This window comes from Archocentrus centrarchus, chromosome 9 (genome assembly GCF_007364275.1).
Source record: "Archocentrus centrarchus isolate MPI-CPG fArcCen1 chromosome 9, fArcCen1, whole genome shotgun sequence".
Taxonomy (NCBI): domain Eukaryota; kingdom Metazoa; phylum Chordata; class Actinopteri; order Cichliformes; family Cichlidae; genus Archocentrus; species Archocentrus centrarchus.
The window spans coordinates 11,072,971-11,087,892 of record NC_044354.1 but is presented as its reverse complement, the minus strand read 5'-3'; the positions used below and the strand labels follow the sequence as shown (position 1 = coordinate 11,087,892).

The following is a 14,922-nucleotide window of genomic DNA, read 5'->3' as shown; positions in this document are numbered from 1 at the left end:
TTGTGCTGTTCTTTCTTACACCCATTTCATCAATTTCAATAAATATGCATTTTGTTTAACAAATTGGAGGAAAAAAAAAACTAATTGATAAACAACCATTTCTGGTAACAAGAGGAATATAATTCATCCCCATACCCTCTTTAACTGACTGCTGATTACATGCATAGAGAGCCTCAAACGCTTTACAAAATCACATCTCTTTGCAAAAGTGGATGCACTCCAGTGATTTCGATCAGATTTAGCCCCACTGAGGCTGTTCTGTTCACATTAGGAATAAATTTGTATGCCCCACTTTTCTGCCATAGCCTCTCCATTCAATTCTGCCTTGAAAAATTGGTTTGAATGCCACCTGAGGGGTGACTGAATGCACTTTATGGCGCTTCTTTTGGCAAGCAGAATAAAATTTTTCATTTTAGCTTTAAATTTGTTCATCACATTGAAGTCTTATTTGTATGTCCACTTCCTTGGCATTGCTTGGCTCTGCATGTTCAGAGACTGTGGATGAAAATTGCATTGCACTGTAATTCCTCAGGGGCTAATGCAGTATTTCTGTTCAACCCTTTGAATTAAAGCTACGTGTCTGCCCTTCAATTGTGTTCAATTGTGATGGTGCACAGAGGAAAAAATTGAGACAGTTGTGTCTCTGTCCAAAAATTACCAAGCCTAACTATAAAATAGAAATACTAAGGAAGTAAATACAAAGTGGATGATATGATCAACCAGAAATACAAAACCCATCAACACCCATGCCATCACCACACAGTCATACAAAGGAAAGGGACAAAAGCTACAATATTTAAGTTAGCTAATGTACCTTACTGAACCATAAAGAAGTTAAAAAGGTTATAAAGAAGCAGGCAGATATTATTACATAATGCAATAATAATGTTTCACCTATTCAGCCATTGTCCATCCACTTATGTCCACAAATTAAGGTAGGCTGAATCATTAATTTCTGTATTTGAGGTTGCGATTTGGTGTTCCCCTGATCCTATATACACTCACCTGGCACATTAGAGACACTTTGTCAGTACTGGGTTGGAACCCTTTTTCCTTAAGAACCGCCTTAATTCCAGTTGGATAGATTCAACAATGTGATGGAAACATTCTTCAGAGATTTTGGTTCAGTAAAGTATCCCTGGATTTAGTCATAAGCCTGGTTCCAACATTGGCATGATCACATTACACAGTTGCTGCAGATTTGTCGGCTGCACACATCCATGATGCAAATTTCCTGTTCCACCACATCCCAGAGGTGCTCTATTGGATTGTTTTTAGCTGACAGGAGTGACACATGGTGTTGTCTTCTGCTTCTGTAGCCTATCTGCTAACATGTGCGATGTGTTGTACAGCTGCTCTTCTGCATACCTTGGTTGTAACGAGTGATTATTTGAATTGCAATTGCCTTCCTTTCTCTGACCTCTGGCGTCAGCAAGGCATTTTCTCCCAGAGAAAAGTTCACACTCACTCATTTCCCTTCATGCTGGAAGTGGAAAATAAATTCCCAGGTGACTCTCTTCTGCTGTGTGATTGAGATTTAAAAATGTTCTGTCAATGAAGACCAGAGTACTTTCTTAAAATCCATATTTAAGAAAAATTATGAAGATCTACACATCTTTTCAGACTATCACAGGGTTTGTTACACTCCTTGATAGCCTGAAATAAAAAGGCAGCTTGTGCAAAGGCAGATCTTAACGAAACTCCACACATTTGACTTTAATGCTCGGGGCACCTGTTGAGTTCTACAGATCTTTTCAGTGGTTATGGTGCCTTATGGTGGACTATTTCTGAAGCAGATTATATTAAACTGCAGTATTTATCACTGTTTTTATCTTTGTCTCACATACCCTCTCCCATTCTTTTCTACTATTTATACTTAAGCAGAGGTGGCGAAAGTACTGACATTCTGTACTTAAGTATAAGTACAAGTACTTGTGTTAAAAAAATACTTTAGTGAAAGTTGAAGTACTGGTTCGGCTTCTTTGCTTAAGTAAAAGGAAAAAAAGTACAGGCTCTGAAATGTACTCAAAGTAAGAAAGTAAAAGTAGCAGGTTGTATAATTGTTGAATTCAGTGACTGAATCTCAGCATCAGCAGCTTTGATTCAACCTCATCTCTGCTACACTTCATATAACCTGTACCTCCGACCATGAACACAGCCACTGTGCACCAGTCCAACACAGAGCTTTACTGTAATTACAGTACAGCAAGCTGACCTGTTTATCACAAACTACACTACAGTATTTTCATACAATCTTTTAATTACACAAAGTTAGCATACCTCAGTTTGTTTTGCAGTCCTTACCTTTAAATCTAACCTCTCTTCTTCCGCTCCTGTCCTCTTTCTTACATCTCTGAGTGAAGTTATCGCTCATTCTTTTCTCTCCCTGGAAATACAACAGCTCTTCTTTTAGCTAGCAGACACGCTCTGTGACAAACTGCAGACACTTTGTGTGTTTGCTGATATTTGTTGAGCATTTAGAAATGTTGGATTTAAAATTACCTGCCACGCGTTACTCCTTTTATTTTCGCTCCTCTTTAGTAGCAATAGCTAAGATGCTGAAAGTACAGCGAGCACAATCTACGGACATCTGCCCTCGGTCCGGCCCATTGTAACCCCTGATTATAGCGCTATTTTGATACATAAAATATATGGTTTTGGCTCTTTAATTTGTTTGTATGCGATAAGCTCCGGGATGGAGGATACTCCAACACGATTGTCTTTTATGTGTTATTGTTCCTTCATTTAGGCCCAGATCGTTTGATGCTCTACGACGCAGTGTCAAAAGCTTTTCTCAGATGCGTTAAACCTAAAGTAACAAGTCTGTTTTGAAAATTTAAGAAGTAGAAAGTACAGATATTTGTGGAAAAATGTAGGGAGTAAAAGTAAAAAATAGTCAGAAAAATAAATACTCAAGTAAAGTACAGATACCTGAAAAATCTACTAAAGAGCAGTAACAAAGTATTTGTACTTCGTTGCTTCCCACCTCTGCTCTTAAGGTGTTTTTTGGCTTGTAACCAAGCCAATTAAGTCAGTAAAGTGTCCCTGGATTTAGTCATAAGCTTGTTCTCAACATTTGAAACAACTACTGCTATGCATACAGTTTCAGCAGCTACATATACGCCACATAGACATGCACGCACAAGACACGGAGGGATACCAACTGTGCAGTTGTAGCCAGACAGCTCATTTAGTACAGCCTTCAGTCCTGTTTGGGTGAGATTAATTTTAGAGGCTGACTAATGTAGTAATTGTCACAGCATGTTAGTGATTTTTCAGTCCTATCCAAATCTCATGTTAGGTGCGTGTGTGTGTCTATGTGTGTATTATTTTAGTAGGAAAAAAAAATAGCCTTATTATCTATAAATACTGTTATCTCCCCTGCAAAGACCGGGAAACAGAGTGCGTTCTGATTTAACACCACTGGGTTTTGTTTTTGTTAATTGTTTTTCTATTTCCTGGTGGAAAATGTATCTTTTATAGGTTTTATTACCATGGAAGCATTTAGTAAAGCTTTTAGTTTTGTCCTCCTTGACCATTATCTTATACCAAGGTAAGGCCCCAATATACACTTACTTATACTTGCATATACTTTCCTGTCAAGGTAGTATGCATGGTTCAAACAGCATCTGATTCCTCTGTCATTCTTTTTAAATGCCAGAATTGGTGGGACTTAACCTCTTATGATTGGGCAGGTTTTATTTTTTATAATTGAGAAAGCAAGCATGCTGTGAAATTCTGTCTTTAGCACCCTTTTTTTTGTTCACCACAACTTCTGGCACCTTTTCATGTGAACACTCCAATGGTACGCTGTGAACGCCTATCTGAAAAGATTAACAGCGTTTGGTGCTATCCTTTTATTCAAAGATTCATCAAGTTTCGACACACGCTTTTTTTTTTTGTTTGTTTTTTTTCCCTTTTATTGTTATTTTCCTTTTATATTTTTCTTTTCTTTGTAGCAGCCTATTCCTCTCCCCCCTCACACCCTCACATATATCCACCGACACATACATACTCACCCCATCCACACAGAACACTTCACATACATCACAACTGTCTTGCACTTTAATAACTCTGAAGCAGCACAGCTTGTGTTGCTGCTCTTTCTTAAAATCTGTTATCTGACACCTACCATTGTTAGATCATTTAAAAAAAAAAAGGAGGTACTTTTGGTGGTTGGCGATCGGCAGTGGATGGATCTGCATGTTTGATTTGGTACAGATTTTACATGAGATGCAACCTTCCCGTTTATTTGGGCTTTGGATTTGCACTAGGAGTACCCTAGCTTGTGACCCCCTGAGGCTTGTGTTTGTGTCTTTTCCAGGTCTCAAAGGGAGATCTTTCATGTGTGAGTCAAACGTGTCAACCACTGCACCATGAAGCCACAGCATGCAGATAACATACATATTTTAAAAATATTTTCTATCGTACAGTCACAATAGTCTTAGCCAAAAAATATTGAATAATAAATTATCAACATATACAATTCAAAACATCTTACTTTACATCAGACCCTCCTCATGCCTTACATGTAATGGGGCTGGGGTGAGAAGTTGAATCTGTACGTTTTTACACTCCTTTCCCTCACACACAGACACAGTTTTACAGAAATATAAATTTTTTTTTCTACCCCGTGATCCCCGGAGGGTTTTGTACTCCTCCACTGTACAGTTTCCATTTTTACTTCTCTAAATTTTGAAGTGACTTGAAGAAAATTGTCAGGCTCTATGCCTCTTTTTGCATCACAGAGGTCATTTAAAGGACGACACTGTAGCTATATGGTTCCCTGTGGTCTCCCTCTGACTCTGCGTGTCCTTTAGCTAGATGGCTCCCTATGGTTTCAGACCATCATGCTCAGCCTCAGGCCCTCTCTGTCCTCTCCTCTCTATCAATGTCCCCTCTTTCCTCACATTTCCCCCTCATTTTCCTCCTGTTATCTTGCCCCTCTTTTTCCTCTTCTGCTTTTATGTCCTTGAAGAGGTAATGACAATCTGTCTGTCATTTTGTTCTCTCTATCTTATTGCTCATTCTCTCTCACTTTCTTATCCGTTTTCTCTTGTTCTCTCTCTTCTCACTGTGTCGAGCTTCATCCACATTCCAACTACCTGCCTGTCTCAGAATTAACTTCAGTATTTTTTAGTGAAAACTGTTTTGTCTCATATCTTATTTTTTGACTTCCCCAGGAGCCATCCTCTCAAAGCTCCCTGTTGACTCCAGGCAGGGTCTGAAGATGACTAGGCATTTGAAAACCCTGAGAGTAAAAAGGAGGCGGGCACACTTACATTTTTGCTGTAAAATAATTTCATGTCAAGCGATTTTATGTGACAACACCCCCCCCCCCCCCCCCCCCCCCCACACACACACACACACATACCAGACAAATGAGACAAACACTGTTAAATGAGGACAGCAGCACAATTATAACATGAATATCAACCATATTTTAATATAAGATATTTTCTTAACCATTCATAATTTCTTTTCTTTTGTAAATTGTTTTGAAAAGTGCCACAAGAATAAAGTTGTTTTCATTAGTTTAATTATTTTCTGTCTTCTGTAGCTTCTCTTCATCTTCCCTGCAAAAACATCCCCTGACAACACAAGGTCAAATAAAAGTGCTGTGTGCTCTGGGGCGCTGCCGCAGGACACAACAAGTTTATCACAGAGACGTAGAGAGAAGAGGAGATCACAGTCGTGCACCACACGACAACTTTATTACACAAACACACAGCTCAGCAAGACCGACAACACTCAACTGACTCTTAAATACCCATGAAAGACCTGGAGATACACAAGTTAAAAAAAAAAAAAACAAACTCCCCGAGAATCACACAGAAAAACAAAGACACAAAAACACCTCTTTAGTGTGTATTTGGCTGTATGCATTGCTTTTGTGGCACTATGGCCCCTTAGATTAGCCTATAATGTTAAACATGGTGTGTTGTTTCTTGTGTTCAGGATCCCAGCAGAGAGGAGGCTTTGCTGCAGCAATTGAGAGAGAAAGATGAGCTAATTATCAAACTCCAGAGTGAACTGGTAAGATCTTCTGCACTTATCTGCATTTTTGATGATGATGATGTCTGAACCCCCACCCCCCCCCATGTCCCATGTCCCATGTCTCAAACTTGGAGAAGCAACTCAAAGTTTGAGACATGGAAGGTTTGCTCATATATTTTATTTCTATCACAGTCTCTTTGTCTTTGTTTTTCAGAACTTTGAAATTAATAATTAAAGCAGCTTGAATGTGTTTGAATTATTTGTTTTAAGGATCTAAATTAAAGACTAATTGCCTTTGAAGCACAAATCTTTCAGTTCCCCTTTAAGCATTACAACTTTTTTTTAATAAAAAAGTTAAAAAACAAAAAACAAAACATTTCAAAGAACTAGAAAGTGCAACTTTTGTTAGAATAGCTTTGTCAGTTTATCATCTTCTTGTGATGTTCTAGAAAAGACTGTCCATAAAAAATAGAGTACATTATGTGAGAATGGTTTTATAGTTGGCTTGAAGTCACAGCATCAACAGCAGAGAGCCTGTCTTCGTTAATGTAAACTGCTTGTTCACGCCAGCTTAATGTAATGACAAAATTATTGGGACTTGAGCCAAAAGGGAGGTATAAGATGCAAAGCAAACCCCCCCCCCCCCATTTTAAATGTGCTCACCATTGTCATGAAATATAGATTTAAATGCAAAATGTATCATCATTTTTTTCCCCCCTTCCTCTGGAGCTTGATTGTCAGATCATCTGCAGAAATGCTCCATACGGCAAAAGTTTCCATCATTTGCCATTAAAATGTCTGCAATTTGTCACCTATTCTGTCAAAGTAATGCAATGCAGACATTTTGCCAGGCTTAGTAGAATAATGTGCTAGTGTTACAGCGGAATTGTAAGAGATGCCAGTCTAACCCACTGACTTGAGTCTCATGTGGCATCTGTTTGTTTGATCATTCTCTGGAACATGCATCTATTTTTTCCCACTCTTTCTCTCTTTCACTCTCATCCTTTTGCTTTCTGCCTTTCTGTCAGCAGCACCTATCCCCCTCTCCTCCCTCTCTCGCTGTGCTGTTTTCAGAACTGTGTGCATCTAATGTCGAATTAATCTCAAAATTGAGCAATTTTCAGGCAGCCTGGCTGGCAGGCAGACAGACAGGCAGTAGACTACATGTAGCATCAATGTTCCTCTCTGAAATTCATGTTGATGGGCAGTGTAACAGACTTAACACTCACACATTAAAACACCTTTTTAGGCCTTTTCACATTACGCCTTCTAAATAAAACACCTTTATTCACAGGTCTCTCCACTGTGCATGAGTGTTTCACACTCCCTCCTCCTATACATTATATTTTTGGACCTACCCCATCATTGAATGCCTTTGCATTGGGATGTACATCCTCCTTCATACATTTCCCCTTCAGTCTCGATAATGGGACAACTGACTTCAGCAAATTAGAATTCATCTGTTTGGTCAAATGTTTGTTGCCTACAAGAAAATGTATATTACTCAGATGAGTCGGTTCTCCTGATGAAATATTTAACATACTTCATCTGGAGGCGTTGTCTCAAATCCTGAGTGGGATTGAAAGAAAATGCAGTTAAATAAAGAATCTTTTTTTTAAAAATCATGTACCATAGACGACTTGCAGGATTAATTCTTACTGATATAGGAAAAAGAGGTCTGTTGTATATATATTTTTACTGGGTGACTAGCTGTTGTTCTGCATGGTGATATTGTTGGTGAATTCTTATCTTGTTTTAAGTTGTATATATAATGTTGATAAGTGGAACAGCCTTGACTCAAGAGCTAGAATGAGTCCACTAAATGGAAATTTGTCGATTTAGTGCTCGGCGCATCCAGTCTACACGTCAAGTGCCCTTGAGCAAAATATGTATTTTGTTTGTTTGTGTGTAGTTAAAGCAGTGCATGTAAAGTCATATATGATAAACAAAAAAACGCTTTGCAATTCAACATTTTTACATATCAGGACATAATAAAGATGCCATCTGGTCCTTAGCAGGTCTTAAAATTAGGTAAATACAACCTCAGATGAACAGCAAAACATGACATATTACATTGTGCCATTATTTAACAAAAACTAAGCCAAAATGCAGAAGCAGTGTGTGAAAACATCCACTCCTGGGAATATTTGCATACCATCCCAATAACTTGAACTAACTGTTACCCTTCAGCCTAAAAAGGCTGATGGGATATTGTCGTAGGGCAGATGGGTGGCTAACTTTCAACTTTGTGAAAGATATAACTCGATGTCAGGATGCTCAAATTGATACCATTGATGCATCTACTAAAAATCTCGGACAAGTTTGAATCTCGGCGACCCTTATTTTAAGGTCAGAGGTCAAGTTTTTCTGAAAATCTTGACTCGAGATTCGAGAAGGATGTGACCTAGGATTTTGATACCATAGATGCATCTACTAAAAATCTCAGATGAGTTAGTTCTTACCATTATAATGCCAATCTCAGAAAGTGACAGTATTCTCAGTGGTTTATAGTTACTATAATTTTAGCATTTCTTATTCCTGGTTCTTACTTAGCCATTTGCTTTTGAATTCATATGTTGAATAAAGTCACCAAGGCTTATATGCACCCCATTAAGAGCTAGTGAGACCTGGTAATTATGTATTCTAGAACTTCCAGTAGATTTGTGCCATCTAAAGATTGTACTACCAGGAGACTGAGCCCACTCTTCTTTACATTGCTGCGTCAGTACATTGAGGTTTGGGGGCATTTGCACAGCCCTCTTAACACTTCGCCACAGCATAGTTGATGTCTGGATTTTCACTGGACCATTGAAATTTTTTTTTTCTTTTTCAGCCATTCTGTTGTAGATTGGCTCCTGTGCTTAGGATCATTGTCTTGTTGCATGACCCAGTTTCAGCCAAGCTTTAGGTGTCAGACAGTTGACGTCACATTTGACTCTAGAATATTTTGGTATACAGAGGAGTTCATGGCCAGCTAATTTACTGCAAGTTGTTCAGGTCCTGTGGCAGCAAAACAAGCCCAATCATCACCCCTCCATTACCTTGCTTGACAGTTCGTATGAGGTGTTTGCGCTGATATGCTGTGTTTGATTTTTGCCATACATGGTGCTGTGGAACATGGCCAGACATCTCCACTTTGGTCTTGTCTGTCCAAAGGACATTGTTCCCGAAGTCTTGTGGTTTGTTCAGATGCAGCTTTGCAAAACTAAGCTGTCCTGCCGTGTTCTTTTTAAAGAGAAGAGGATTTCTGCTGGCAGCCCTTCCACACAAGTCATACTTGCTCAGTCTTTTTCTAATTGTAGTGGCTGGTTTAAAAGTGCGCTGGAGCAGGAAAGGGAGTGACAGCGAAGTTCACCACGAATGGGAGAAACATGAAAAAACATCAAAGATTTAAATAAAGAGCATGACAAAGTCAGTGGCTTCAGTGGACACTCTGCATTTTTTAGTTCTTTGTATATTTTAACTTCTCTGCAGCTGGCTCAAGGAACAACAGCACCATGAGCAAGAGTAGTCCACAAAGCAGTTGTTTGTGACACTGATCCTTGGTAACAGTAAACAGCTACCACAAGCAGACGACGATCTGCAAAGCTATCCATAGGCACAAATAGACGTAAACACAACACTGTAAATCCGCCTTAAGATGTAGCTCTTGGGAGTTTTTTTTTGAGCATTGCATGTCTGACCTCGGGGTGAATTTACTGGGTTGTCCACTCCTGGGAAGATTGGCAGCTGACTTGAATGTTTTCCACTTTTGAATAATCCTTCTTGCTGTAGAATTATAGACTTGAAATTGTTTGGAAATGACCTTACAACCCTTCCCAAATTGATGGGCAGCAACAATTGCTTCTCTAAGATCATTACTGATGTGTTTCCTCCTTGGCACTGTGTTAACACACACGTGAATGCTCCAGACCAGCAAACTGCAAAACTTTCCTTTTTTTAGAGGTGCTCACATTCAATGATGAGTTCAATTAATCAAGTACATTTGATTAGCAGCACAAATGGAAGCCACACTTTGTTTTTCACAGGATTGCTTCTTTGTTTTGGCTTCGTTTTTGTGACTCAATAATGGCAATGTAATATCTCATGTGCTTTTATTATCTGAGGTCGTATTTACCTCATTTTAAGACACTGCAAGGAAATAGTAGCTTGAAGTTGTGCAAAAGAAGGAGCAAAATTGCATTTGAGATACGCACCCGGCATATTCCTTGGGTTAAGCTTCACTTATCAGAAAAAATGAAATATAGAATATCACCTGACCTATTTAAAAACAGTCCAAGTCTGGATCCAGTTTGACCGAGACTCCCTTTGTATTTGCTGTATGCTTGAATCTTTTCTTATAGTTCTTTCCCCCTTTTTTCTTACCACGACTCCACATCTGTCTTTGTTTTTTCTTTTGTATGGCAGCATTTTCCTGCTGGGATGATTAAAATTCTCCTCTTTCATTCTCATTCTCCTACATCACACGTGGATCCATCATGCAGAGTTTAGGGTATGCAGTTGCTCTTGCATGCTCAAATGCACACAGATGCTGATCACCGCTGACAGTGTGTATTCATCTGCTTGGCACTTCTCACTGACACAGATGTTCTGGCTCCTGCCACCAGCTGGATATGATTTCCAAACATATACAGCTTGTGTGATGTCACGAGAACAAGTCTGTATGTTTGTGTGCATACTAACAGTCTAATATTAGGCTGTGAATGTTATGGAGGCCGCATCCTTACTGCAGCCACAGCCTAGCCCTATTTTATCTGCACCATATGCCCTTGGACATTGGCGTGGCTTCAAATTTATGAAGTTGTGCAGTTTGTGCGTGTGAATATTATGGAGGGGTCTGTACCTGTCTTTGTGTGAGAGAGTCTAAAAGGGAAACCTTTCCTGCTGCAGCTAAGTTAAAGTGCAGCATTTGAAGGAAAGGGCAGCTCATAGCCAATGCTCTCCTCGCTCTGCCTCCATCTGTAAATCTGCCAGTGAAAACCTATTAATTATCTCCTAGAAGGACCTGCTAGCTGGCTGGCCATCACTAGCTGTCACTTTTTATGAGTTTTCTCCTCTCTCTGCTGGTGCATTTTGTTGAAGGACCGTGTTCCAACTGCAGCATTTAGCTGCAGAAAGCCTTCCTTGCTATTTATGTTGTCAAAGGCATGATTAATGAAAACTGATTTTTAACTCTATCTGTCAGCTTACTTGTGCTCAATCTGAAGTAGACAGTATATATTTGAGTTAAGAACTATAACATAAATTCATTTTATTCTAGAGTACTTACCATAAACCCGTCCTTACGCCTAGTCCTAATTTGGTTGATGAATTTTAATCAAGGTTAATGAATTTCTCAATATTTCATAGCCACTGCACCTTTCAACCCATTCTGTTCTGTAACCCATGAGCAGCGTAGGGCAGAGATGTCAGAATGATTAGTGACATCGTCATAAAATGCTCCCGGTGGAAGTAGTGCTGAGTTCTTCAGTGGACTTGCATCCTGCCCTTTCAAAATAATCATATAGAGGTAACACAGGAGTCGGTAGCTTCTTGTTCAAGGTAAAAAGTTCTGCATTTAAAGGAAAAGATCCACAACTTTTCTCTCTGTAGGTTCATTGTAAATCTGCTCGAGGAAACCTATTAATTATCTAGTAGAGGGACCTTTTTAGTGATCTGGACAGTGCTACCCGTCACTTTTTATGAATTCGTCTCTACTGGTACACTTTGTTGAAGGTCCATGCTCCAATATTTGGCTGTAGAAAAGTTTTCCTACAATTCAGCCCAGTTTTGTGACCTCTTTGATTATCAGAAAAGGCAGCCAAAGGGAAGAAATGGTTAAGGCTGTTCAGAGATGTAGTTTTTAATTTTTCTTTTGATAACTAACTGAGCGTGCAAGCCAGCTGTACCAAGTGTTGTGAGCGGAGGAAATGCAGAAGTCTGCAGGGAGAGTCCTTGTTCTCATTTATATATTTGATGTTCTTCTCTCTCTCTCTCTTTTTTTGTTGTTGTTGTTTTTTTGTTTGTTTGTTTGTTTGTTTTGTGAGATTTTGGACATGGCTGATGGGTGTGTGTTTGTTTTCTGTGCAGGAGAGTGCCAAAGCTGCCCTGACGATGAAAGACTGCCAAATGACTGACCGCACAACACAGACTGAACACATGGGGCCAGAGGTGAGTCACTCACAGACGATATGCACACTTTAGCTCTGTGAGACTCAGACACACAGACAGCGCTTTGCGCACTTCTTTTTAAGACACCCGAGTCACAAAATTAGACTTAGTTTTAAACTTTTCAATGCAAACTCCTTCCTTCCCTATTTTTCTATCATTGTATGCGTGATAATGCATTTTCTCCTGCGTCACAGCAGCCAACTCTCTACTCTTCCTTTCCTTTTTTCCCCATCTCTTAAAGAACATCTTTTCATGTTGAACTAAATATATAATCCATCTTATTTTTTTCTAAAGCTATTTTACTGCAGTGACAGTCATATTATAGTCCACTACCTGCTCCGCCCCTTCTTCCTCCAATTCCCACAGTGCTCAGAGTGCTGTGATGCATCCTACCTGCCTGCTGCCTAACGCCTTCAGCTGACATGGCCTCTTTGGCTTCACTGGGGGCTGACAGTATGGGAACATAGCATACTTAATGGATGACTGTCTAAAAATGGCTGCCTGTGGAAACAGGAGCAGAGTTTTGGGGTCTGTTTCTTTGTCACTCTATTCCTTCTTTTAAAACATTCTTTTTTTCATCTTCTCTGCTGCTCCCAAGGTTCTTTTATATCTTTAATCCTGCTGTGTATAAAGTTGGCAAGAAACATTGTTAAAGGGGGGAATGCTTTGCATTTGTGTGAGCGAGTAGGTGCACAATTTTCATACCAACGCACTGACTTACCAACACACACTCGCACAAGATAGTGTTTGAGAGCAAACTGAATACATTATTTGGACATTGTAACGGAGATAACAATTTTGCATGAGCAGCAGTGTCTCACAAACTCCACTTATACTGTTTAAAAAAAAAAGTATTGTGCAGAGTTATTTTTAAAGCAGTTGATTTTTTTTTTTAAGTTGTATTGTTACTTACTGCAGTCATAGAGAGGAAGCAGAGACCTCAAGCAAAGTGTTAATTGAAAAAAACCCACTTTGGTAAATCGAGACTAAAAAGTAATTAATAACACACAGTGGAGTGCAGACTCTTGAGTCACATACTGCAGCTGTAAAATCAACAAACACGGTTAAATCAACAGATATCTTTCTGCTCCACTACGTACTGTTGACCCAAGAAATTTTGCATCAAAAGCCTGTCATGTTCACTCTTGAAGATTCTATAGAATATTATCAGAGTAGTCAGATTTATGGAATTTATTTTGATTACTTTGCAATGTCTTGGCAGTGGCAGAACAAGAGCCTGTTTGTGCCTGGCTTGGACACAATATATTTTTTTCCTGTTACAGTGGTCACTCTGACATATTTTGTGATTGGAGAATCACCTAATCTTGCATCTCATGGCAGATGCTGCTCTTCACTCAGTCCTGCTTGCCCTCTTTCTTGACACCCATAATGTCATTGGAAAGGAGATCATATGTGGCGATTTCGGAAAATACTTTACTGGCTGTCTTATGTTCCTTTTTATTTTATTACACAGTCAAACATTCTACAGTAGTTGAAATAGTTGGTGGAGCTTATATTAGAATCTCAAAGAAGTCAAAGAACTGTAATGGAAGACCTAAAAACTTTTTGAAATGTCTTTCTCAGCTTCAGTTTTTCTATGAGATTAAATGGTTCGCTGTTTTGCCCATTTTCCTTCCTAACCCAAATCAACAGCCCACACGGTTCAGATCAGGCTACTTGGTCAGATTATTGTGTTGATAGACTGCAGTCTAAATACAGCATAAGGCGATCACAATGTGTACCTGCACTTTTAAAAGTATGCATCAGTCAAATTAGAGATTGATATACATGCCCACCTTTTATGGCAGTAAAGAGTGGTAATCAGGTAAGTGGATATGCAACTATGCAAGATTGCTGGTGAGAAGCCTGATCTTTATTTTATCTGATTGAAAAACAAGCTGTTTTGGGTTATGAACATGTAGTACTAGCAGATGTTTCTTCTGTTGTGAGAATGGAAATTTAAAAATCAAACGGACAAGAAAAATATGCCCGTTTCCATACAAGTTTTGAAAGGACTTTCGCACACATTAGCCATCTAAAATAGCTTGCATGTACAGTAGCTGCAGTGCACTTATGACCAGGTCCACACAGGAAGGCATGAGAGAAGAAAAATTCTGTGAATCTTGACACCAAAATTGCAGTGTAGTGCAGGGATTGCTAGTGACACTCCCCCCTACTTTGTTTCTCTGTGATGCACAGTGAGTCACCAAAACAGGTGCAGGCAACACAGGGACCTTGCTGTGCCTCAGAAAAATGCTACTTTGCTGCTACATATGTATGATGATACAATCCTGAACCCTATAATTTAAACCATACCTGGAATCATTCTGTCTCAGTTGTTTGTCGTATACATCTCTTGGCTACTTCACTTAATTTTTTTTTTTACACAGTTGCATTCATTTGCCATTACTGGCTAATGGGCTTCTCAGAATGTAGTGTGAAAAAGCTACATGCAGTTTTTTTGTGATGGTGGTTGAAGCAAATAAAGGTGCGGTAGTCTGTTTGCAGTAGTATTAGTATGCAAATTTGTATGCAGGCCCATGTTTCTGTGTGTTTCTGTGTGTGTGTGTGTGTGTGTGTGTGTGTGTGTGTGTGTGTGTGTGTGTGTGTGTGTGTGTGTGTGTGTGTGTGTGTGTGTGTGTGTGTGTGTGTGTGTGTGTGCTTGTTTTGTGAAGCCATTAGTCCTGGCCTTGGACAGCAACGTCAATAAAATGCTGTTGAAAGTGTCAGAGTAACTTCAGTAAAATAGGTTGCATTTATACCTCATATAGTATA

At 39.3% G+C, this 14,922-nt stretch overlaps 1 protein-coding gene across 2 annotated transcripts in view; it reads left to right on the top strand.

The window, feature by feature from the left end:
• ccser1 (coiled-coil serine-rich protein 1) overlaps nt 1-14,922 on the top strand; it is a 137,765-nt gene that overhangs the window by 62,473 nt on the left and 60,370 nt on the right. For both annotated transcript variants that reach the window (XM_030737563.1, XM_030737562.1), the window contains exons 9-10: nt 5,959-6,036; nt 12,067-12,147. In XM_030737563.1, the coding sequence (XP_030593423.1) occupies nt 5,959-6,036; nt 12,067-12,147 (159 nt within the window). The remainder of the gene's footprint in view (nt 1-5,958; nt 6,037-12,066; nt 12,148-14,922) is intronic.